Source organism: Bombina bombina, chromosome 4 (genome assembly GCF_027579735.1).
Source record: "Bombina bombina isolate aBomBom1 chromosome 4, aBomBom1.pri, whole genome shotgun sequence".
NCBI lineage: Eukaryota > Metazoa > Chordata > Amphibia > Anura > Bombinatoridae > Bombina > Bombina bombina.
In genome coordinates, this window is record NC_069502.1 from 346,564,066 (window position 1) to 346,591,776 (window position 27,711).

Consider the following 27,711-nt stretch of genomic DNA (forward strand, 5'->3'; position numbering starts at 1 on the left):
CTAAGTTAAATACAAGTTAAATCTAACGAAATAAATTAACTCTTATTAAATAAATTATTCCTATTTAAAGCTAAATACTTACCTGTAAAATAAACCCTAATATAGCTACAATATAAATTATAATTATATTATAGCTATTTTAGGATTTATATTTATTTTACAGGTAACTTTGTAATTATTTTAACCAGGTACAATAGCTATTAAATAGTTAAGAACTATTTAATAGCTAAAATAGTTAAAATAATTACAAAATTACCTGTAAAATAAATCCTAACCTAAGTTACAATTAAACCTAACACTACACTATCAATAAATTAATTAAATAAAATACCTACAATTACCTACAATTAAACCTAACACTACACTATCAATAAATTAATTAAATACAATATCTACAAATAAATACAATGAAATAAACTAACTAAAGTACAAAAAATAAAAAAGAACTAAGTTACAAAAAATAAAAAAATATTTACAAACATCAGAAAAATATTACAACAATTTTAAACTAATTACACCTACTCTAAGCCCCCTAATAAAATAACAAAGCCCCCCAAAATAAAAAAATGCCCTACCCTATTCTAAATTACTAAAGTTCAAAGCTCTTTTACCTTACCAGCCCTGAACAGGGCCCTTTGTGGGGCATGCCCCAAAGAATTCAGCTCTTTTGCCTGTAAAAAAACACATACAATACCCCCCCCAACATTACAACCCACCACCCACATACCCTAATCTAACCCAAACCCCCCTTAAATAAACCTAACACTAAGCCCCTGAAGATCTTCCTACCTTGTCTTCACCATGCCAGGTATGACCGATCATTCCAGGCTCCGAAATCTTCATCTAAGCCCAAAGAGGGGGCTAGACATCCATTATCCGACGGCTGAAAAAGTCCAGAAGAGGCTCCAAAGTCTTCATCCTATCCGGGAAAAAGAGTAGATCCGGACCAGCAACCATCTTCTTCCAAGCGGCATCTTCTATCTTCATCCGATGAGGACCGGCTCCATCTTGAAGACCTCCACCGCGGACCCATCTTCTTCCGACGACGACTTCCCGACGAATGACGGTTCCTTTAAGGGACCTCATCCAAGATGGCGTCCCTCGAATTCCGATTGGCTGATAGGATTCTATCAGCCAATCGGAATTAAGGTAGGAAAATTCTGATTGGCTGATGGAATCAGCCAATCAGAATCAAGTTCAATCCGATTGGCTGATCCGATCAGCCAATCAGATTGAGCTTGCATTCTATTGGCTGATCGGAACAGCCAATAGAATGCGAGCTCAATCTGATTGGCTGATTGAATCAGCCAATCGGATTGAACTTGATTCTGATTGGCTGATTCCATCAGCCAATCAGAATTTTCCTACCTTAATTCCGATTGGCTGATAGAATCCTATCAGCCAATCGGAATTCGAGGGACGCCATCTTGGATAACGTCCCTTAAAGGAACCGTCATTCGTCGGGAAGTCGTCGTCGGAAGAAGATGGGTCCGCGGTGGAGGTCTTCAAGATGGAGCCGGTCCTCATCAGATGAAGATAGAAGATGCCGCTTGGAAGAAGATGGATGCCGGTCCGGATCTACTCTTCTTCCCGGATAGGATGAAGACTTTGGAGCCTCTTCTGGACTTCTTCAGCCGTCGGATGATGGATGTCTAGCCCCCGCTTGGGCTTAGATGAAGATATCGGAGCCAGGACGGATCGGTGTGATACCCGGTGAGGTGAAGACAAGGTAGGAAGATCTTCAGGGGCTTAGTGTTAGGTTTATTTAAGGGGGGTTTGGGTTAGATTAGGGGTATGTGGGTGGTGGGTTGTAATGTTGGGGGGGGGTATTGTATGTGTTTTTTTACAGGAAAAAGAGCTGAATTTCTTGGGGCATGCCCCGCAAAGGGCCCTGTTCAGGGCTGGTAAGGTAAAAGAGCTTTGAACTTTTGTAATTTAGAATAGGGTAGGGCATTTTTTATTTTGGGGGGCTTTGTTATTTTATTAGGGGGCTTAGAGTAGGTGTAATTAGTTTAAAATTGTTGTAATATTTTTCTTATGTTTGTAAATATTTTTTTATTTTTTGTAACTTAGTTCTTTTTTATTTTTTGTACATTAGTTAGTTTATTTCATTGTAGTTATTTGTAGGTATTGTATTTAATTAATTTATTGATAGTGTAGTGTTAGGTTTAATTGTAGGTAATTGTAGGTATTGTATTTAATTAATTTATTGATAGTGTAGTGTTAGGTTTAATTGTAACTTAGGTTAGGATTTATTTTACAGGTAATTTTGTAATTATTTTAACTATTTTAGCTATTAAACAGTTCTTAACTATTTAATAGCTATTGTACCTGGTTAAAATAAATACAAAGTTACCTGTAAAATAAATATAAATCCTAAAATAGCTATAATATAATTATAATTTATATTGTAGCTATATTAGGATTTATTTTACAGGTAAGTATTTAGCTTTAAATAGGAATAATTTATTTAATAAGAGTTAATTAATTTCGTTAGATTTAAATTATATTTAAGTTAGGGGGGTGTTAGTGTTAGGGTTAGACTTAGCTTTAGGGGTTAATACATTTATTAGAATAACGGTGAGCTCCAGTCGGCAGATTAGGGGTTAATGTTTGAAGTTAGGTGTCGGCGATGTTAGGGAGGGCAGATTAGGGGTTAATACTATTTATTATAGGGTTAGTGAGGCGGATTAGGGGTTAATAACTTTATTATAATAGCGGTGCGGTCCGGTCGGCAGATTAGGGGTTAATAAGTGTAGGCAGATGGAGGCGACGTTGTGGGCGGCAGATTAGGGGTTAATAAATATAATATAGGGGTCGGCGGTGTTAGGGACAGCAGATTAGGGGTACATAGGGATAATGTAAGTAGCGGCGGTTTACGGAGCAGATTAGGGGTTAATAATAATATGTAGGGGTCAGCGATAGCGGGGGCGGCAGAATAGGGGTTAATAAGTGTATGGTTAGGGGTGTTTAGACTCGGGGTACATGTTAGAGTGTTAGGTGCAGACGTAGGAAGTGTTTCCCCATAGCAAACAATGGGGCTGCGTTAGGAGCTGAACGCGGCTTTTTTGCAGGTGTTAGGTTTGTTTTCAGCTCAAACTGCCCCATTGTTTCCTATGGGGGAATCGTGCACGAGCACGTTTTTGAGGCTGGCCGCGTCCGTAAGCAACTCTGGTATCGAGAGTTGAAGTTGCGTTAAATATGCTCTACGCTCCTTTTTTGGAGCCTAATGCAGCCATTCTGTGGACTCTCAATACCAGAGTTATTTTAAAGGTGCGGCCAGAAAAAAGCCAGCGTTAGCTACGCGGGTCGTTACCGACAAAACTCTAAATCTAGCCGATTGTGTTTTAGACTGACTTAATTGGATTTCATATTTTTTATTTTTATATAATTTTTGGATTCTCAAATTTTTTTGGATTTTCTATTTTTATTTTTTTCATATTATTTTTTTCACATTATTCACTACTCTATTATTTTTTCAGCAATATTTTTTCATCATTTTTGAGACACATTTTTAGCATCTATCACTCAATTGGACACCGACACATTAATTTTTTCTGCACATTAACTTTTTCTGCACATCAATTTACCTAAAGGAGAGACTTTATTTAGGAGTTGTCTATAGGACTCAACTGTCCTTAATAGACTGGGAATATCACTCACACCCTGTGAATCAGGGAATACTCATATTGTATGCGGAAACGCTATATACCGTCTAATTATACTCATATGTAGTAGCAATTTAGGATAGTTATTATTGATTGTATGCTTATGACTGTTTAGGACGTTTTAGGACAGTTTTTTAAGACTTTTATCTGATAGTATGCTATCCCCCCTAACTGTGGCATAGCTTAATACTCTCAGAAATTATATATCTATACTGCATCCTTTACCTATGATGGTTATGTTTCTATTTTAATATTTTATTATTCTGTATAACATGGATCCATGTATATTTTTATGATTCATTTTTATGTGATATCTCTATGTTGAGTAATCTTCTACTGGTCATATATTTTTATATTCTATACTCAATTTTACCACTGTGTATATGTTAATAAATTTGTCAATTATCACCCTCTATCACCTCTATCTGTCACCAAACCAATTCAGGATTATCCTCTGCCCACTTTGAGGCGCTCCCTAGACTTTCTTCTCATTTGTAACATATTCCAAGATATACTAGGTGTCTTGTATACCTGGGGAGCTAGTAGGATACAGGGTGGGCGCTGTGCGATAACCACATTTCTTCAGATTTCTAGAATTGTTCATAAGCACTGGAATGTGCTCAAAAATTGTAAGCCTGATATTGCAGCCTTCAAAGATCCTCCTATGATGGCTTACAAAAGAGTATCTAATTTGAAGGATAAGTTAGTGAGGAGTGATGTAGGATCAGGTAAAACCCAGACACAAACATACATCACTTCAAAGAATGCAGGCACATTCCCTTGTTTAGGATGTGCCAGTTGTAATGCTGTCATTAAGAGTAAAGAATTCCTACACCCGTTAACAGGGAAAAAATTTAAAATTAGGGAACATTATACATGTGACTCATCCTATGTTATTTATCTTATAAAGTGCCCCTGTTCAAAAATCTATTTAGGGGAGACGACCAGAAAGGTGAGAGATAGGATGAGTCAACACAGATCCAATATTCGCTGCAAGGATTTAAATGCACCTGTTTCTTGTCATTTTATAGAGGCTGGTCATAGTATCAGCCAACTTAGATGGCAAGTTATAAATAGTGTAGGAAGACTTTGTAGAGGAGGCAATAGGGAGCAGGTGCTAAAACAAAAGGAATATTTTTGGATTCATAAATTGAATGCTATGGTCCCTACAGGTCTAAATAGGGAACTTGATTTTACTGTGTTTCTGTAGGTTTAAGGCATCTGTTCTGTATGAGTATTGTTTTTAGTGGATCCCGAAACGTTGCATTTTTTATCTTTTGTACCTGAATAAAGACCTAAAGTTTAACTTGGTGCTGTGGATACTCTATTTATTGGAATGCTGAGAGGAAGGCAGTCTCCTCTATCCCACCGGTCACCAAAAGCCCTGAGATAAAAAGGGTGCTGTTTGTGCATTGTTTGGTGCTATTTATTTTGAAGGAGTAAGAATTAAAATTGATTTTAATATATTTATCTATTAATTTTATTGTATCCACCCCTATAGTTTTAGCTTTAGTTTCAGATTATTTCTGACCTTCAGTGCAGGAAGATTATTTATTTAAATGATAACGGGAGGGACAAAAAGAGGGGTGGACCCTAATCTGAGGGCACCACAGCCTGCAAAACCTTTCTCCCGAAAGCTGCTTCCGCCGAAGCAAAAACATTAAACTTGTAAAATTTAGAAAAAGTATGTAAGGAGGACCAAGTAGCCGCCTTACAAATCTGATCCATAGAGGCCTCGTTCTTAAAGGCCCAAGAGGAAGCCACTGCTCTAGTAGAATGAGCCGTAATCCTCTGATGAGATCTATGTCCCGCTGTCTCATAAGCAAAGCGGATAACACTCCTTAACCAAAAAGATAAGGAAGTCGAAGAGACCTTTTGTCCCTTATGCTTCCTGGAATAGACAACAAACAAGGAAGAAGTTTGTCTAAAATCCTTAGTAGCCTGAAGGTAGAACTTCAAGGCGCGAACCACGTCCAAATTGTGAAGCAAACGTTCCTTCGCAGAAGGAGGATTGGGACATAAGGAAGGAACCACAATCTCTTGATTGATGTTGCGGTCTGACATGACCTTAGGAAGAAAACCTAACTTAATACGTAGAACAGGCTTATCAGAATGGAACACCAGATAAGGAGGCTTACATTGCAAGGCGGCAATCTCAGATACTCTGCACGCAGAATTAATAGCCAGTAGAAAAAGAACCTTCCAGGACAACAATTTAATGTCAACCTCATGCATAGGCTCAAACGGAGCCCGTTGCAAAACCTTAAGAACAAGATTTAGACTCCAAGGCGGAGCCTTAGATCTTAACACAGGTCTGATCCTAATCAGAGCCTTAACAAAGGACTGTACATCGGGAAGCTCTGAGAGCCTCTTGTGCAGTAAAACAGATAGGGCCAAAATCTGTCCCCTCAGGGAACTGGCAGAAAGGCCCTTCTCCAATCCATCCTGGAGAAACGATAGGATCCTGGCAACCTTAACTTTATGCCAGGAAAATTCGCTCTCTTCACACCAGAATAAGTAGGTTCTCCACACTTTATGATAGATGCGACGAGTAACCGGTTTACGAGCTTGATTGAGAGTATCAATCACTCGCTCAGAAAAATCTCTCTTGGCTAAGACTAAGTGTTCAATCTCCACGCAGTCAGCCTCAGAGAATCTAGATTTTGATGAACAAAGGGACCTTGTTCCAGCAGATCCCAGTGACAAGGTAACTTCCACAGAGGAGAAGATGACATCCTCACCAGATCCGCGAACCACACCCTTTGAGGCAACGATGGAGCAATCAGTATCACTGATGCCTGCTCCTGCTTGATGTGGGCCACTACATGAGGAAGAAGTGGAAACAGCGGGAAAAGGTAAATTAGACTGAACCTCCAAGGCACTGCTAATGTATCTATTAGCTCCGCCTGAGGATCCCTGGACCTCTACCCATATCTGGGTAGCTTGGTATTTAGACATGACGCCATGAGATCAATCTCTGGCATCCCCCACTTGTTGCATATCTCCGCAAACACTTTGGGATGGAGAGACCATTCACCCAGATTAAAGGATTGTCTGCTGAGAAAATATGCTTCCCAGTTGTCCACACCCGGAATGTGGATCGCTGACAGCGAACGGCTGTGGGCATCTGCCCACTCCAGAAATCGAGATACCTCCCTCATTGCTAGGAAGCTTCTTGTCCCCCCTTGATGGTTGATGTAAGCCACTAAGGTTATAATGTCTGATTGGAATCCAGAAGGGGCCAAGCCTTCAAAGCATTGAAGATTGCCGGAAGTTCCAGAATGTTGATCGGGAGGGCACGTTCCCCCTGCGACCACAGGCCCTGTGCCTTCTTGGCACCCCAAACAGCTCCCCATCCTGATAGACTTGCGTCCGTAGTCACAATCTCCCAGGATGGTCTTAAGAAGGATGTCCATGAGGACAGATGATCTGGACAGAGTCACCAAGAGAGTGATTCTCTCGACTGGTTGTTGAGAGAAATCTGTTGAGACAGATCCGAATGACGGAACCTGGCAAAGGGAATGATGTCCATGCTAGACACCATTAGACCAATTACCTCCATACACTGAGCCGCAGATGGCCTTAAGGAGGTCTGGAGGGCAAGACATGCCGAAGCAAGCTTGCAACGTCTCTGGTCTGTTAGAAATATCCTCATGGATATGGAGTCTATTATAGTACCCAGGAATTCTACCCTGGTGCTTGGAATAAGAGAACTCTTTTCTAGGTTTATCTTCCATTCATAAGATCGAAGAAGAGAGAAAAGAGATTCTGAATGGTCCTCCACCAGACGAAAAGATGGTGCTTGTACCAGAAGATCGTTCAAGTAGGGAGCTACATCTTTACCCCGGGTTCTGGCAATGACTAGAAGAGCCCCTAGAACCTTCATAAAAATCAGTGGAGCAGTAGCTAGACCAAACAGAAGTGCAATAACCTGGAAGTGCTGGTTGAGGAACACAAACCTTAGGAACTGGAAGTGATCCTTGTGGATTGGAACGTGATGGTAAGCATCCTTCAGATCTATAGTGGTCATGAACTGTCCTTCCTGAACTAAGGGATGGATGGACCTTATCGTCTCCATCTTGAACGAGGGGACGTTTAGAAAATTTTTTAAGCACTTTAGGTCCAGAATTGGGCGGAAAGTTCCCTCCTTCTTTGGGACCACGAAAAGGTTTGAATAGTATCCCAAACCTATTTCTGCGATAGATACCGGGACAATGACCCCTAAAGAGGACAGATCCTGCACGCACCCCAGAAAGACTTCCCTCTTTTCTGGTATGGAAGACAGGCTTGAGAGGAGAAATCTGCCCTTGGGTGGATGAGACTTGAAACCTATCTTGTATCCCTGAGCTATGACCTCCAGGACCATTGGATCCTGCACGTCCCTGAACCAAGCATCTGAAAAGAGCGACAGTCTGCCGATTTAGTCTCGGCTGGCTTCTTGTTGTGCTTGGATTTATTCCAGGACTGAGCCGGCTTCCAAGTACTCTTGGTTTGCTCGGGCTTAGCGGAGGGCTGCTGACATTGGGATTTATCAGAACGAAAGAAATGAAAAATAGAACTTTGTCTTAGACTTGTTCTTTTTATCTTGCAGTAGAAAGGCACCCTTGCCCCCGTGATCAGAAAAGCCAATAGAATGCGAGCTCAATCTGATTGGCTGATTGGATCAGCCAATCGGATTGAACTTGATTCTGATTGGCTGATTCCATCAGCCAATCAGAATATTCCTACCTTAATTCCGATTGGCTGATAGAATCCTATCAGCCAATCGGAATTCGAGGGACGCCATCTTGGATGACGTCATTTAAAGGAACCGTCATTCGGCGAGTAGGCGTCGGTTGAAGAGGTTGGATCCGCGTCGGTTGGAAAGAAGATGGCTCCGCTCCGCTCCAGAAGAAAGAAGATTGAAGATGCGGCTTGATAGAAGACTTCATCCCGATGATGGACTTCCGACTTCAGCCCGATGATGGAGTTCTTCAGCCGCCGCTTGGATCCAGACTTCAGCCCGAGGATGGACGTCACCCTTCAGCCCTCCGCTTGGGCTTGGATCAACACTTCCGAGGCTTGGATCAAGACTTCCGAGGACGGATCGGTGAACCTGGTATGGTGAAGATAAGGTAGGAAGATCTTCAGGGGCTTAGTGTTAGGTTTATTTAAGGGGGGTTTGGGTTAGATTAGGGGTATGTGGGTGGTGGGTTGTAATGTTGGGGGGGTATTGTATGTGTTTTTTTTACAGGCAAAAGAGCTGAATTCTTTGGGGCATGCCCCGCAAAGGGCCCTGTTCAGGGCTGGTAAGGTAAAAGAGCTTTGAACTTTTTTAATTTAGAATAGGGTAGGGCATTTTTTTATTTTGGGGGGCTTTGTTATTTTATTAGGGGGCTTAGTGTAGGTGTAATTAGTTTAAAATTGTTGTAATATTTTTCTAAAGTTTGTAAATATTTTTTTATTTTTTGTAACTTAGTTCTTTTTTATTTTTTGTACTTTAGTTAGTTTATTACATTGTATTTATTTGTAGATATTGTATTTAATTAATTTATTGATAGTGTAGTGTTAGGTTTAATTGTAGATAATTGTAGGTATTTTATTTAATTAATTTATTGATCGTGTAGTGTTAGGTTTAATTGTAACTTAGGTTAGGATTTATTTTACAGGTAATTTTGTAATTATTTTAACTATTTTAGCTATTAAATAGTTCTTAACTATTTAATAGCTATTGTACCTGGTTAAAATAAATACAAAGTTACCTGTAAAATAAATATAAATCCTAAAATAGCTATAATATAATTATAATTTATATTGTAGCTATATTAGGGTTTATTTTACATGTAAGTATTTAGCTTTAAATAGGAATAATTTATTTAATAAGAGTTAATTTATTTCGTTAGATTTAAATTATATTTAATTTAGGGGGGTGTTAGTGTTAGGGTTATACTTATCTTTAGGGGTTAATCCATTTATTACAGTAGCGCCGAGATTCGGTCAGCAGATTAGGGGTTAATAATTGAAGTTAGGTGTCGGCGATGTTAGAGAGGGTAGATTAGGGGTTAATACTATTTATTATAGGGTTATTGAGGCGGGAGTGAGGTGGATTAGGGGTTAATAACTTTATTATAGTAGCGGTGCGGTCCGCTCGGCAGATTAGGGGTTAATAAGTGTAGGCAGGTGGAGGCGACGTTGAGGGGGGCAGATTAGGGGTTAATAAATATAATATAGGGGTCGGCGGTGTTAGGGGCAGCAGATTAGGGGTACATAAGGATAACGTAGGTGGCGGCGCTTTGCGGTCGGCAGATTAGGGGTTAATTATTGTAGGTAGCTGGCGGCGACGTTGTGGGGGGCAGGTTAGGGGTTAATAAATATAATATAGGGGTCGGCGGTGTTAGGGGCAGCAGATTAGGGGTACATAAGTATAATTTAGGTGGCGGTCGGCAGATTAGGGGTTAAAAAAAATTAATCGAGTGGCGGCGATGTGGGGGGACCTCGGTTTAGGGGTACATAGGTAGTTTATGGGTGTTAGTGTACTTTAGAGCACAGTAGTTAAGAGCTTTATGAACCGGCGTTAGCCCATAAAGCTCTTAACTACTGACTTTTTTCTGCGGCTGGAGTTTTGTCGTTAGAGTTCTAACGCTCACTTCAGCCAAGACTCTAAATACCGGCGTTAGAAAGATCCCATTGAAAAGATAGGATACGCAAATGACGTAAGGGGATCTGCGGTATGGAAAAGTCGGCGGTATGGAAAAGTGAGCGTTAGACCCTTTGATGACTGACTCTAAATACCGGTGGTAGCCCAAAACCAGCGTTAGGAGCCTCTAACACTGATTTTGACGGCTACCGCCAAACTCTAAATCTAGGCCTAAGATTCCTAATCTAAGACAAAAAACATAAAAAACATACAAAGAACATAAACTGTATGGGCGTTATTATAAAGATGGAAATTGTGGTTACACAGTTTTATAGAATATAAAGTGCAAAAGATAATGCAGGATTAGAAGTGTCCACTTAAATATTCTCTTAGGTATTCTTTAGTAATGTAGATCCCCTTACCAGAATTTACTTCAATCTAATGAGGTAAATTGCCGCACTGGAAGGGGTATTCAAATACTGGTACAAGTAGATCCGGTGTTGTGAGTAGTGCCCATCTATTGCAGCTCTGAAATCTTATGATTGCTTTAAAATATAGATACATAAGAAGGAACATTGATCTAGGCCCATACAAACAGATAGGAAGTGGGCGCCCTGTTGATGCTTTGGGAGTTTCTGGTGGTTATTTAAGCCAAGGATGAGGGACTCTTATACACTGACCCTTCTGCTTGTGATTGCTTAAAGGATTCTTCTCTTTCATGGGCTCATCTCCCTGTGAGAAAAACAAAACTTAAAGCTACGTACTCCAAGAGGTGGATGGCATACTTGAATATCCTGGGAGGAAAGCATTGGATGTGAATCTATTCATTACTACATACTCCAAGAGGTGGACGAGATTTGTAAAGGCACTTCTCACAACACCCGATCTACTTGTACCAGTATTTGAATACCCCTTCCAGTGCGGCAACTTACCTCATTAGATTGAGATAAATTCTGGTAAGGGGATCTACATTACTAAAGAATACCTAAGAGAATATTTAAGTGGACACTTCTAATTCTGCATTATCTTTTGCACTTTATATTCTATAAGACTGTGTAACCACAATATCCATATTTATGATAACGCCTATACAGTTTATGTTCTTTGTATGTTTTTTATCTTAGATTAGGAATTAGAGCGCTGTTATACCCTTGCACACATTTCTTACTCTTACACTTGCTGGAGAGTTTATTACTACCCACTAATGTATTTGTTTCTTAACGGCTGCTAAAGATTCCACTCCCCCTGAACAGCGCAATTTTGAGTACTGCTTGTTCACAGATCAGTTTACTGACCTGTTACATTCTACTCATATGCTCATATATATATTTATATGTCTTATATGGTTATATGTGTATGTAAATACATATATACACATGTACACACATATAAACATATATATCTTTAGACGTTTGTGTGTGTGTGTGTGTGTATATATATATATATATATATATATATATATCTCTATGTTAAAGCCCTTTTTTCTAACACCTGAGCCCTCATATCTTTGAGACCTTATAACTTTTTCGTGCAATATTTTTTTTAAAACAATTTTTATTAGATAGTGTTAATATGAGTGTAGCTGTACTTTGTAACGTATTTTTTATGTGTTTTGTGCAACTTTTTTGTTTCGCGAAACAGTTAACCCGCTCTGAGGTCACACTAACCCGACGTGCGTTAACTTCAATTGTGCTCATGCAATTTCATTTACTTTAAACTTGTAATACGAGCAAAAAACCTGACGTGTGCAGAAGCGATAAACCCCTTTTCGCTTGCATGCAATAGTTAGTGTGCCACTCAAAATCTAGCCCTAAATGTTTTTAAAAAGCTAAATAAAGTAAAATATAATGTACATCTGGTATTTAAGGACTGACAGCAGAGGAAATGATGATCCACACAAAATAAAATAAATATATTATTTTTTGTCGTCTTTATTTTGTCTTTATTTTGTAACCCTTGAAATTTCAAGATTACAGAGATTTTCATTATTTGTTGATAAAACTGTGCTGTATCTAAAATTGTTGCTTGTTTTCTGGCCAACAACGGGGTGTATTCCAATCCATTATAAGAGCCACAAGAACTGTTTTGTGTGGGGTTTTTTTTCCACAAAATTTCAAATCCGAGGCATTTCTATTCCATGAGAAAACCCACTCATCATGCAATCGTATGGGCTTTGCACTTTTTAGCTTTACCAAGGCTTTGCATTTATTTAATTTGATCAGTTGTATTCCAATTCGTCAGAAAACACATATCAGACAGTTTTCCTCCCGGTTTCTTGGACAAATTTAAAGGCCTTTACCACTTGGCATGTAATGCTCACACTTCTTTTGTTTAAGGTTAAAAGTGTTTCCGCATGCAGTTTTCAAAAGATCATTTCCTAGTGTTATTAAAAATAAATATGTGGCTAAAACACACATCTAAGCTACAAAACTTGTGAAACTTAAATACACATATCACAATTTTCATTTGCAAGAGTGTGAGCGTTCCAAACATGAGTAATAAAATGGCACACGTATATGAAGCTGTTAATTGCACACACAACACATTGATATTATGGGGATCTTGTTATTACTATTATTAATATTCAATCAATTAACATCATGTTTTACCCACAGTCTTTTGCAACCACTAAGGTGAGAAAAATCAATCCAAAAAACTCTAGAAAAGCCTGTTTCTTATAGTTTGTCTTGTGTTTAAAGGGACAGTGAACAGATTAGATTTTTATATAAAATGTTTAGTTATACATAATAAAAGAACTCTTCAATGCATTTATATTGTTTATTTTGCCCTCTTTTCTTGTAATTTAGTTCTGAAAATTAAGCAATCTTTTATTATCAGAACTTGAAATTCGCCCTACTGACTTATTAAGGTTAACTGTACTACATATCTGTTTCTAATTGGCTTTATCGAATAACAACTGCAAAATTATTCATTTTATATTAACTTAATGACAGTGGCTAGCCTTGTTGTCTGTGGACTAAAGCACAGACTCGCTTCTCCAAATAAGGAAAATGGTGGCTGAAATTTGGCTATTGAAAAATTAATTGCAGTAAAACACTTAGACTTGGATGATATGTTGTTCTATAGCAGAAATGTCTTGTAAGGTGTTTTCTATCACTTCAATAACATTTTCCTGTTACGTGTTATGTAGCAGTTTTACTAACAGATATAGCGGCTCTTCTAATAGATTGAAATAGCTTAGAAAAAGAAGCAAATCAAATCACTCAACCTTCAATGTAATGTTTTGCACAGAAATTCTGATGGCTTGGAATGGGGGTCATTATGCATTACTGCAGCAAATTCATTTTTATACTTAATGCAGAAAATTTAGACCAAGATGCCAAAAAAAATATTTCTTATTTTTTTTTTGTAAGTGATAAATGACCCCCTTATTATACATCCAATTTATTAAGAGACAAACTAAAAACATTCTGAATAAGTATAAGCAATCTCTTATTCTGGAGGCACATTTTCCTTGATCACTGAAGGTAAAAAACAAATTCCATAGCACAAACAGGTTTTCTAAAAACATACAGTGAATAAATATTCTGTTCTACAGCTTGACACAATGCATTTTGAAAGACATTTCTGAGTGCTCAATGTTATGACCCCACCGTCAGAAAATAGATTAACATCTCGACTAGAATAACACTTTTTTTTTTTTTAATACAGATAATTGCTTGCTAATGGAGTAATAATGTTGGGTCAAAGAGTATATAATTTTTGTGTGTTCATTATTAAATAGATAATGGATACATTAGCGGCATATGTCCATTGTCTATGTCTAAGTCATGGGTATGAGTTTGTAGAACAATTTTAATACGGTTTCCACATTTTGCTACGGAGTAAAAATAAAATAAGTTGTCAGAAGTCCACTTGTAGGGAGACTTTATTGTTCTTCTGTTTTGCTACTATTCCTGAACTTTACCACCATAACAGTTATATTATCGGGGCATCCTCTGTAAAATGATTGAAGCACAATACTCTTGGCTCCAAAATGAGGTTCATCCAAACGCTCCTTGATAAACCGGACAGCTTCTTCATTGCTGAAGGCGTCCCACAGACCATCTGAAGCCAAGATCATGAATTCTGGTTGTATTTTGTCCAGATCAAAACTTAGAATATCGGGGTCGGAGATAATGACATTGAGGTTTTTCAGAGGATAATCTCCAAGAGAGCGGGACATTGCCAGAATACCTTGAACTCTCCAAGAGCCATTGAAACTGATGAAGCCACCTGCAAAAGCAGTAAAAAAAGACTTTTCATTGTCATGTGACTATAGCTTACATAAACATCTACCAGTTTACAGGAAAGAGAGAAGTTTGAAACATTAATGCACTGTAATTGAAACCCCTGATGCTTCTACATCTGCTGTCATTCGACCGGCCAACCTTAAACATATTACATGGTTAATAGTTGCATTTTAATATAACAAATAGACTTTATTAAGAATAATAAATACGCTGTCGGCATTTATCATTGCACAAGCAGTTCTGGTGAACTGCTTGTGCGATGCCGCCCCCTGCAGATTCCCAGCCAATTGGCCGCTAGAGGTGTTAATCAACCCGATTGTATTCAGAGGAGGCGGACGAGTTAAGGAGCAGCGGGTTGATTTCCGGCGATCTCTGTCCGCCGCCTCAGAACAGGTTATGGAGCAGCGGTCTCCAAACGGAGCTCGATAAATAGACCCCACGGTATCTGAAGTGTCTGTGGGTGAGAATTTAGGCTCTAGTGATCATTAGTCTAACATTTTAGAAAGGATTTTTCTTACATGGGCAAATACCTAAATGATCCTATATAAGGGATGACACAGATTATAGGAGCGCAAGAACAGTTGGAATATTTTAAGAAAGCTATTTTAGATACAACTAGACATGGTATGAGGCTTGCAAAAGAAAAAAAAAACCAATATGGTTTTCAAGAAAAATATCACATGCAGTTAAGACAAAAAAAGACAGTCTATAAAAGATTCACACTGTCTCAGAAGAGGATAGGGGAAAATGGAGAACCCATCAAAAAATTACAAAGCATTTAATCAGAAAGGCTAAGGGGTAGATTTAACAAGCAGTGGATGCTGCAATCTAACACTGAAGTTTCCGTCTCGCCGGAAACTTAAGTTAAGAAGCAGCGGTCACAAGAAATGCTTGTGCATTGTTAAATACCGACAGCGTATGCTACAGCAAAACATGTCCGCCTGCCATATAATAAATCTACCCCTAAAGCTGAAGCGGAAGAGAGAATAGGACAATCAGTAAAAATTGAGACAAAACCTTCTTTAGATATATCAGTGAAATGAGAAAAACTAATGGAGGCATAGTAAGACTAAAGACTAATAATGATAGGGTAGTGGAGGTAGCTAAACAAATAGGAAACTATTTTAATGATTACGTTTGTTCAGCTTTCACAATAGATTGAAAAGATAGTGAAATTCTATTAAGGGATGTTACTTTAAATGATAATGGGCCAGATTATGAGTGGAGCGCTATTAATAGCACGCTAGGGATAGGCCAATTGTTACAAGATGAAAGTAAATACAACCGCAGGAGCGCAATCAGAATTAACACGCATAGGGATAGCGCGACTGAAAAAGCATGTGCTTTTACATATAGGTCCATAGGTACATATGTATAAATAATTTTGTTTATTAATATATATATATATATATATGTATATATATATACACACACTAATCAGCCACAACATTAAAACCGTAAACCATCTGCCTAATATCGTGCTGACAAAACAGCTCTGGTGCGTCAAGGCATGGGGGTAGATTTACCGATGTCTGTCCAACATGATACACTGCACCAGAGCTTGTGTAATGCCGCCCCCAGCAGATTTGCGGCCAATTGGCCGCTAGCAGGGGGTGTCAATCAGCCCGATCGTATAGGATCGGATGGCTTGAAGACCACAGTCTCAGAGGCAGTGGACAAGTTATGGAGCAGCGGCCTTTAGACTGCTGCTTCATAACTGCTGTTTCTGGCGAGCCTGAAGGCTTGCGCGGAAACAAGGGGAACAAGGGCCATTCGGCCCTTATTAAATCGACCCCATGGACTCCTCAAGCCTCTGAATGTGTCCTGTGGTATCTGGTGCCAAGTCATAAGCAGCAGATCCTTTAAGTCCTGCAAGGTGGGGCCTTCATGGATCGGATTTGTTGTTCCAGCACATCCCACAGATGCTCAATTGGATTGAGATCTGGGGAATTTGGAGGCCAAGACAACACATTGAACTCTTTTTCATGTTCCTCAAACCATTCCTGAACAATTTTTGCAGTGTAGCAAGGTTCAATATCTTGCTGAAATAGGCCACTGCCATCAGGGAACACGATTGCCATGAATAGATGTACGTGGTCTACAACAATCTGTAGATAGGTGGTACGTGTCAAAGTAACATTCACATGAATGCGAGGACTCAAGGTTTCTGGCTGTGGTTTTAATGTTGGGGCTGATCAGGATATATATATATATATAGTAGGTTAAGTGCACTCACACTAACTGTATTCAAATGCCAGGGTGCTAAGAGGCAGGTAGATAGAAGATGTGGAACAAAGCACTCACTGGTCTTGAAATATATTCAAACTGGAGTTTTATTTGCAGTGACGTTTTGGGTTGTTCACCCCTTCATCAGACCAACAATAATGAATAAAGTGACAAACAATATAAAGACATTAGGCCCCTCCCACTACCAGAAAAACCGCCAAGGGGTTACCCTGGCAACATACACCCCCAATAATAAAACACCTGTTAAAAATAAAATACAAACCAAATAAGTACATTTATAGGTGAAACAATATACCCTATGTGTATCATACAAAAAATATATACAATATATACATAACCCATCCTTAGCGCTGAGTGAAATATGCTACAATCTGTCTTAGATATGGGTACAAACAAAGCAGATCTGTCTAACAAAATCTTACTTGTATTGCATTAGGCAAAAGGCAACACTATTAGTGCTAAAAACCTTATAAGTCGTTATTTCATGCTAATGCCTACTATAGAGTGGCTCACAAGTACTGAGAGACTAGAGAGACCTGTCCCTTGTTTAGTGACATTTGCGTAGATAGACGGTATGCATCACTAAGGTATATTTCCTACGCCATATATTTTTACCTGTACTGAAGTGTTTCAGTAATTTACCAACGCTTGTTACACTTTAGGTTTATTGTAACAAGTGTAATAGCCACGATCACATTAGGGGCGTGGCAATGACGTCATGACATCATTGGGGGCGGATACTCTCCCTCTATTTACCTGACAGACTTCATGGCCCCTGTAACAGACCCAGTGAGTTTCTTGTGCTTACCAGCGTAAGTACACTGCAATTATCTAATTAAGTGATTTGCTTCATTATCCTTGCTAGTCTCTCAGTACTTGTGAGCCACTCTATAGTAGGCATTAGCATGAAATAACGACTTATAAGGTTTTTAGCACTAACAGTGTTGCCTTTTGCCTAATGCAATACAAGTAAGATATTGTTAGACAGATCTGCTTTGTTTGTACCCATATCTAAGACAGATTGTAGCATATTTCACTCAGCGCTAAGGATGGGTTATGTATATATTGTATATATTTTTTGTATGATACACATAGGGTATATTGTTTCCCCAATAAATGTACTTATTTGGTTTGTATTTTATTTTTAACAGGAGTTTTATTATTGGGGGTGTATGTTGCCAGGGTAACCCCTTGGCGTTTTTTTCTGGTAGTGGGAGGGGCCTAATGCCTTTATATTGTTTGTCACTTTATTCACTATTGTTGGTCTGATGAAACGTCACTGCAAATAAAACTCAAGTTTGAATATATCTCAAGACCAGTGAGTGCTTTGTTCCATATCTACTATATATATATATATATATATATATATATATATATACACACACACACATGTATTTATATATATATATATATATATATATATATAGTATATATACACACACATGTATTTATATGTGTATGTATATATATATATATATATATATATATATACACTGTACATATAAATATATATATATATATATATATATATATATACACATACATACATACATACATACATACATAAATGTATATATTTAGTGATATCTTTCTGTATAAAGGTCAGGTTAGCACGTAACTGAGGATGTGTTTTTTTTTTTTTTTTTAAACTGCTCCATTAAAGTCTATAGGCAGAGTGTGATCTTGAGATCGCAACTTCTCCAGTACAGGGCTTAATGCACGTCGGGTAGCACGGAAGCAAAAACATTACTTTCAACCTGTAATATGCACCCAATGCGCAAAGTTAAATTACTTGTAGCGCATATAGTGCGCTAGCAGGGGCGCAAACTTGCGCTCCAATAATAATCTAGCCCAATGTTGGTAGAACGTCTCTTTTTTTTTTTACAGAGTAAGAGGTTTCAAGGGCTTTATCAAAAATAAAAGTAATCAAATCTGTGGGTCAAGATAATATTCATTCAATGATTCTAAAAGAAAGGTGATTCATGATAGCTACTCCATTAGCCATCACCTCTGCCACAGCCGCCGGGATGAAGATAAGAAGATGGACCACCAGGATGAAGAAGGACCACCGCCGAGATGAAGATGGAGCACCGCTGCCATCATCATCGGTGAGTACCAACTTGGGGGCTAGTGTAGGTGTTTTTTTTTATTTTATTTTTTGTAATCTTGGGGTGTGTTTGTTTTTAGTAATGTTAGGTTTTGTTTTAAAAGTAAGATTAGGTTTTATTTATTTTTACAGGTAAGTTCTTTTTAATTTTTTATAAGGTAGTTAGGATTTATTTCTAAGTTTGTATATTTTAATTTGGATCAAGTTAGGGGGTTTTAGGTTAGGGGGTTTAGATGTTAGTTTATGACTTTGTGATGTGGGGGGCTGGTTTTATAGTGTAGTTTATGACTTTGCGATGTGGGGGGCTGGCGGTTTAATGTTTAATAGTGTAGTTTAGCATTTGCGGTGTGGGGGATGGTGGTTTAGGGGTTAATAGCGTGTTTAGATACTTTGCGATGTGGGGGGCTGGTGTTTAAAGGGTTAATAATGTAGTTTATTAATTTGTGATGTGGGGGGCTTGCGGTTTAGGGGTTAATAGTGTAGTTTACGATTTACCATGTGGGGGATGGCAGTTTAGGGGTTAATAGTGTGTTTAGGTACTTTACAATGTAGGGGGCTGTCAGTTTAGGGGGTAATAGTGTAGTTTATGACTTTGCAATGTGGGGGGCTGGCAGTTTCGGGGTTAATAGTGTAGTTTAGAATTTGCGATGTGGGGAGATGGTGGTTTACATGTTAACAGTGTGTTTAGGTACTTTGCGATGTGGGTGGGGTGGTTTATTGGTTAATAGTTTATTTAGATAGTTTGCAATATGGGGGGATGGCTGTTTAGGGGTTAATAGTTTATTTATGTAGGTTGTGATGCGGGGGATGGCTGTTTAGGGGTTAATAGTGTGTTTAGTGTAACTATTTCACCTAGACAAACCCTTTACGCAAACTTTAAAGTTGCGTAAAAAGTTTGATCGGTAGATGCAATTGTGCTTTCAACTTTCAACTGGTAATACAAGCGCTACTCAGCGCTTTACGCTCTCCATAGAAAATATGGGGAGCTTATTAACAGCAAATTCGTGCAAACTAATTTGCCGTAATTTTCATAGCGCTCCACTTGTAATATGGATTTGAACGTAAAATAAAAGTGACCTCGCAATCTCGTTTACGCTCCTAGCACTATCGATAGCACTTCACTTAGTGATATCTTCCTGTCTAAAGTGCTGGTCGGGTTAGTGCGCAACTGTAGGTGTTTTTTTTTAATTTTTTTAAATCCATTGAAGTCTATCGGGAGAGTGTGATCTTGCGATCGCAACTTCTCCAGTACAGGGCTTAACGCAAGTCGGGTAGCATGCAAGCAAAAACATTACTTTCAACTTGTAATATGCACCCAATGCGCAAAGTTAAATTACTTGTTGCGCAAATAGCGCGCTAACAGGAGTGCAAACGTGCGCTCCAACCGTAATCTAGCCCAATGTGGGTATTACTTCTCTTTTTTACAGAGCAAGAGGTTTCAAGGACTTTATCAAAATTAAAGTAAACAAGTCTGTGGGTCAAGATAATTTTTAATCCAAGGGTTCTAAAAGGTGATCCAGGATAGCTACTCCATTAGCCATCACCGCCACGACTGCCGCCGGGATGAAGATAAGAAGATTGACTGCCGGGAAGAAGATAAGAAGATGGATAAAGAAGGACCACCACTGAGATGAAGATGGAACGCCGTCGCCATCATCATCGGTGAGTACCAACTGCTGGGTTAGTGTTAGGTGTTTTTTTTTTATAGATTAGGTTTTGTTTTTTTAAATGGGCAGCAAAAGAGCTGAATGCCGTTTTAAGGGTAATGCCCATTCAAATGCCCTTTTCAGGGCTACTATGTAATTTAGTTTTTTTCTAGATAAGTTTTTATTTTTTATTTTGGAAGGGTGTGTGGCGGGGGGATGTAATGTTAGATAAGTTACTGATTTTTTCACAAATTTGCGATGTGGGGAGATGGTGGCTTACGGGTTAATAGTGTGTTTAGTTACTTTGCGATGAGGGGGGTGGAAGTTTATTGGTTAATAGTTTGTTTAGGTAGCTTGCATTTATGCTCCTAGCGATATTGATAGCGCTCCACTTGTAATCTAGCCCAAAGGTGGTAAACACAAGGACGGTAAAAAATTTTAAAAATTCCTGGGACATGCATAAGGAAATAGTAAAATGTAATATGACTTGATGGGCCTTTAGGTTCTTATCTACCGTCAAATTCAATGTTTTTAAAGCCTCAGGTGCTCTAACATCTGGAGGTTGGATATCACGACTGCACTAACTCCCATTCCCCTTAGACTTCTAAGGGGCACACTAAAAAAGCCTGTTCTGGCTTTTACTTGCATGCTAGCTCAAATGTACGCTTGGACAACTGCGCTAAAGCCACAGGTGTGTTAAGAAATACTACAAATAAGTTATTCACTTTGAAGAAAATTATATTTTTATTTTTAAATCTATCTCTCTCTCTCTCTCTACATATATCTATCTATCTATCTATCTATCTATATATATATATATATATAAAATATATATGTATATGGATATATATATATATATATATATATCTGAAGTAGGAGAAGGCACTCACTGGTCTTTTAAAGTGTACTTTATTTCAAAATAAAGTACACTTGAAAAGACCAGTGAGTGCCTTCTACTTGATATATTTAACCGCTGGTACCCTGGCAGTTGCCATTAAGGTTGAAAGTGCTCATTATTGCATTATATATACAGTATATATATATATATATATATATATATATATATATATATACATACAATCATACAGACACACACACACACACATATATATATATATATATATATATATATATATATATCAATATACTTTTGAGCCCTTCAAAGTCAAACACCTTGACATAAACCATATCCCTTTTGAACGCTTTTTAAAACTTTATTTTAATATGTTTTACATGTGTTTTGTGAAGCATTTATTCTAGCTCTAATGCTTTACTTCAGGATTCAAGTCACGCTAAGATTTCTAGCATTATTATGTGTTGCACTTCAACTTATCAAATATGAGCAATGTTTAGCTCGGCCATGATACCCATTGAAAGTATAGGGTGCACTAAAGGGATGTTTGCTGCGCTAAACATTTTATGGTATTTCTTCTTTACCATAAACTTGGGCTAATCCTAGAATGATCCAGCAATATTGATAGCTATCAATAGCACGCCACTTGTATTCTTGGCCTTAGTCTCACTTTCTTTCAATGCAAGTTAAGGAGACATATTTAGTCTAGTTGACTTTTAGGGAGTTTTAGGTCTAAAACAGGCTCTAGCACCCTCTTTCCAGAAGAAAGAGATGATCCAGAGACTTCCAACCATCTGCCTCCAGGTCACCACTTTGTAAACCATGCTGCTTCATAGGAAGAGCTATCTCACTAGAGAACAGGTTTTGGTACAGGGTTTTTCCCCTTCCAAACATATCAAGACATGAAAGGGACAGTAAACATTACAAAACATTTGTAGGCAATAAAATATTTAAAGACAAATGTCTATAATACATATATTTTACCTTCAAAAATGCTGTGCTCAAAAGACAACGCACCCTGCTCTATTGCTCTAGCGGCCCAATTCTAATGTTTGTTACACATTTTTGCAAAAAAAGGTTTTTCTGTGTGTTTACTTAAGACAGGATCTTACCGGCTCGTTTAATCCTCTTTCTTTCTTTCAGCTGATACGGCTTGTGATCATGAGATAAAGGTATAGCGTTACCATCCTTGTCACACAAGACACCACGCGAATCCCCAACATTTGCAACAGTGAGCTCTTTATCCGATAATAATGCAATTAAGCATGTAGTACCTTGAAAGAAGATAAAAAGAAGCGTTACAGGGAGAAAAAAAACTTGTCAATCTTCTTCAACATTACACAAAATGTATTAGCGGTGAAACTTGTAGCGTAGAAGATACATACTGTAAATTGTTTTCAGATATCTGCTTAACCTGTACCTATAAAATGAGAAGCGGCAGTATCCTCATCTGAAACAGAGTGGGTGTATTCCAGGAGTGCAAGTGTTTGTAAGCCTTTTAAACACATACTAAAACGAAATATTCACTTTAATGCTACACTAGTATATTTCTTTAGATTAAAAACACCGAACATTAATGAGACATGAAACCCAAAAAATTATTTCATAACACAGATAGAACATACAATTTAAAACAACTTTCCAATGTCCTTCTATTATCAGATTGTCTTTGTTTTCTTTTTATCCTTTCTTGAACAGCAGGAAGGTGAGCTTAGGAGTGTTCACGTGTCTGCAGCACTATGGGCTAGATTTATTAAAGCTGAGGCATACAGGGGCACGTATACGCACCCCTGTACGCCTCAGCTCGCCTGTGGCGGGGCGAAAATACCCGCAGGTATTCGGCATTGCACACGAGCGCAATTTTGCGCTCGCGTGCAATCCCGCCCCCTGCCCGCGCACAGCCAATCACGCGCGGGCAGGAGCGGTCAATCTCCTCGGTCTGACTAGACCGAGGAGATTGAATTTCGCCAGATTAGAGGTGGCAAAGAGGCTAAGGAAGCAGCGGTCTGGTGACCGCTGCTTGATAAATGACGGCGAGCAAGTTCTTGAGAGAACTTGCTGCCGTAAGGGCTAATAAATCTAGCCCTATATGGCAGCAGTTTTTAAACAATGTTATACATTAACAAGAACACTAGATCGCAGCACTATTTCATGTTATGTAGTGCTCCTGGCATGTGCATGCTGCCTGTCTAGATACCACTTCAACAAAGAATAACAAGAGAATGAAGCAAATTTGATAATAGAAGTAAATTAGAAACTTTTTCAAAATTGCATTCTCTTTCTGAAAAAATAGAAAAATATTGGGGTTTATGTCTCTTTAATTTAAAAAAAAAAGTATAATACATTTTAAAATACCCTTTTTTAAATGCTACAACAAAACAACAATAACTTCAATGCCCCTTTAATTATATAAGCTTGATTTACCAAAGGAGAGGAACGTTTAGTCTGAGGACAAAAAGGCTACTTGTACATACAAGCACTGTTTGAAAAATAGCAATAGAATTCAGAATGGTATAAAATGTAGGTAGTCTTTTGGTTTCTGTATATACAGACAACACAAAGTAGCAGATGATATTTTGTGTGGTATAAAATAAAGCAAATAAACTTGTCAGTAGGTTCTCTTTTCTGTTTCAGACGTAGGTTAAACGCCTCTTTTCTACCAATATGATTTTAATAGCTGTTGTTCCAGTGCGTGTTCTTGTACATGGGCATGAAACTGCCTATTAAAGGTGCGGATACCTCCCACCAGTGGGAGAAAGGGGATGCACCACTTGTACACACTAATGTACTCTCAAGCTGGGAAAATAATCAAAATGCATTAAGATCTCTTTTAATATGCAAAGCATAAAGGATTTTCATGGTATTCATGCCTCCTCCATGCACTTTATTGTTTGCAAAGGCATAATAAGAAATCTCTGGATTTCGGCGTAAAATTTGAGAACAATTAAACCATTTCCACAAGACTTTTTATTACAAACACTTGTTTTATAAGGGCATGACTGTGCCCCTGCAGCTTTGTACCTGACACAAACTGCATGCCCTTTACACCTTGTATACTTCCCTTGTTAAAGGAATATAGAAGGGCAGAAAGACAAGTCAACTCCAGGGCAGCGATGTGTTACTGGGACCTAGCTAAACATATATAGTGAGTCAATGACAAGAGGCATATGTGTGTAGCTAGCTCCCAGCAGTGCATGACTGCTCCTGAGCCTGCATAGGTATGCTTTTCAACAAAAAAATACCAAGAGAACAATGTACATTTTTATACAGAAGTTAATTTATAAAGTCTGTTTATTTGTGACTTTCATGCCCGTTTAATGACAAGTATCTCAGCCATACCCATGATTCCCTACATCATTAAAAAAAGGTGTATTCTTTATTTTATGTTTTACTTGTTTATTATTCTAGGTGTCCAGTGGGTGGAAAGTAACAAACTCAAACAAAAACGCACAACATAATTGCAAATAAATGTGTTCTTCAAACTAGCACTGAAAAGGCTAAAGTACTAAACACAAAAACGTTATCTGATGCTCAGTGTTAAAAATGATTATTTTTGTATTATTATTTCAAAATAAATAAAGCTAAAACAGATTTCCATTGAGACATCATAATGTAGGTACAGAAACACTCAGCTCAAAGCCTCTTAAGAAAATGTTAACTGTTTTCACCTTCCTGAGGATCTGTCACTGGTAAATGTTAACGCATTATGACTAAAGGTGTCTATTCATTTAGTTTTCCTGTGGGATATTACTGCTCCTCTAATGCCTTTAGGTACAGAAGATTTTGTGTGGATATCAATAACTGCTGGCCTAGATAAGAGGTAAAGAGAATTGCTTAGTGAGTTAAAAAAAGCCTGAGGCTGCAGAACAGACAGAACAATGAACATTATGAAAAATATGGGTGTTTAAAATGTAATAGTCCAGAGGCAGTTATGGTGTTGTGTGGGTACTAGCTAGAGAATAAAATATAACACTGGCCAGGGGTGCTCTAAGTGTGATTGCCAGATACTAAATATTGCTTATTTTGGTTGCAAGGAGAAGGACTTGCTTGTTAATATTTTACACTCAGGCTTTTTGTTATTTCAGCACTGCCTCTTGCAGCTGTCTATCCAGCTCATTAGGAAGCGGCTCATTGTATCTGCACCATGTAAATCCTACCTCTGGCACATGGCACCTTGGCAGGCCCATTCAAGCAATCTCTCATTCCCTTTTTGTGTAGCTGATGATCATTTACCCAATTGTACTAACAACTCTTTCACTGATGGGATAAGCTTTCTCAACTTTACAGCTTTGTCTTTTATACCAAGAGTGCAACAACAGCTATATGAAATGTTAAATGTGATCACCATATATTTGTCAGGACAGCATGTGCCATTCAGTTTAAAAGAAACAGCTCGTGATGACCTGACAATGCAGGTCTAAAAGATACTCAGGCTCAGGGACATATGGATCTATTTTGGTGAATAATTGACTAACTGGCACTTGAAAAGATAATACAGGACTAAAACTGGTACTATATCATATACTTGTAGACACAATTCAGTTATTACACTGCAATGGAGGAGTGGAAGAGGTCTCTAGTGCAATTCTTTTTTTATTTTTAAATAGGGAGTCACATTATAGGTAATATTGAATTTGGATGAGTGGAACAGCTATCCACCAGTAAACATTTATAAATAACATTATTGTACAGTATGAGCACATTTAGGGCCAGATTACGAGTTATCATGGGGGTTTGTGCTCATTGGGCTAACCACTCGTATTACAAGTTCAAAGTAAACATGACCGCATGAGCGCAATCGCAATTTACGCTAGAATAGTTACAGCGATTTCAGATTGCTGGTTAACTGTTTTGCAACACTAAAAAATGTCAAAAAACAGTACAGTAACACTCAAAATAACACTAATAAATTATTAAAAGAAAATATTGCACACTAAAGTTAAAAGGGCTCAAAGACATGAGAACTATTCAGGTATTAGAAAAAGGCATGCAATGGACTTTAGCATAGAGATACATACATATACATGTCTAAATATGTATATATATATATATATAAATAGGAGAAAGTCCAGCACCAATTCACTTTATATATATGGGTGCAATCAGTCTCTGTCTAACCTCAAACAGATATTGATATAAAATGTAGAAATGACTGCAGCACTCCGGGTGTATTTTAATAATTTTAATTACAAGCAGTGAACATACAGGCGACGTTTCGGGCGTGTGCCCTTTCTCAAGCCTAGTCTCGTCTAGATTAGGCTTGAGAAAGGGCACACGCCCGAAACGTCGCCTTTATGTTCACTGCTTGTAATTAAAATTATTAAAATACACCCGGAGTGCTGCAGTCATTTCTACATTTTATATATATATATATATATATATATATATATATAATGCATATACAGTATATATATATATATATATATATATATATATATATATATATATATACACATAATGTATATAGTATCTCACATTTTTGTAAATATTTTATTATATCTTTTTATGTGACAACACTGAAGAAATGACACTTTGCTACAATGTAAAGTAGTGAGTGTACAGCCTGTATAACAGCGTAAACTTGCTGTCCCCTCAAAATTACTCAACACACAGCCATTAATGTATAAACCGTTGGCAACAAAAGTCAGTACACCCCTAAGTACAAAAACCGTAAGCAATTATATATTGACAAGCAACACTAGTTAATAGCTACATATTAATACTGATTAATAATATATATGTATGCCTGAATATATAAGTAAATACACGTGATCAAATTACACACCTATATAATATAGCACAGACATGAAACCCAAACATTTTCTTTCATGATTTAGGTAGAACATAAAATTTTCCAGTTTACTTCTATTATCAAATTTGCTTCATTCTCTTGGTATCATTAGTTGAAGGAGCAGCAATGCACTACTGGTTTCTAACTGAACACATGGGTGAGCCAATTACAATCGTTATATATATATATATGCAACACCAATCAGCAGCTAGAACCTAGGTTCTTTGCTGCTCCTGAGTAACCTAGATAAACTTTTCGGCAAAGGATAACAAGAGAAGCAAGCAAATTAAATAATAGAAGTAAATTTGAAAGTTGTTTAAAATTATATGCTCTATCTGAATCATGACAGAACTGTTTTGGTTTTCATGCCCCTTTTGTGATGAGAGCAGGATGTGATGTCACTAGTTTGGGGGCGGGGCTTAGGTACGGTGTCTGTGTCGCAGTTGGTTTAGTACAATCAACCTGACTAGATGTGAATTGTTATGCTCTGTAATAAAATAGAGTTGTACCATCATTGCTGTGTCCTGCAT

At 37.9% G+C, this 27,711-nt stretch overlaps 1 protein-coding gene across 2 annotated transcripts in view; it reads right to left on the reverse strand.

The window, feature by feature from the left end:
• Nucleotides 1–12,186: 12,186 nt before the first annotated feature.
• PPM1L (protein phosphatase, Mg2+/Mn2+ dependent 1L) overlaps nt 12,187–27,711 on the reverse strand; it is a 441,297-nt gene continuing 425,772 nt past the window's right edge. For both annotated transcript variants that reach the window (XM_053710104.1, XM_053710105.1), the window contains exons 3-4: nt 22,503–22,664; nt 12,187–14,520 (exon numbers count right to left, since the gene is read on the reverse strand). In XM_053710104.1, coding sequence (XP_053566079.1) covers nt 14,174–14,520; nt 22,503–22,664 — 509 coding nt within the window. In that variant the 3' untranslated portion in view covers nt 12,187–14,173. The remainder of the gene's footprint in view (nt 14,521–22,502; nt 22,665–27,711) is intronic.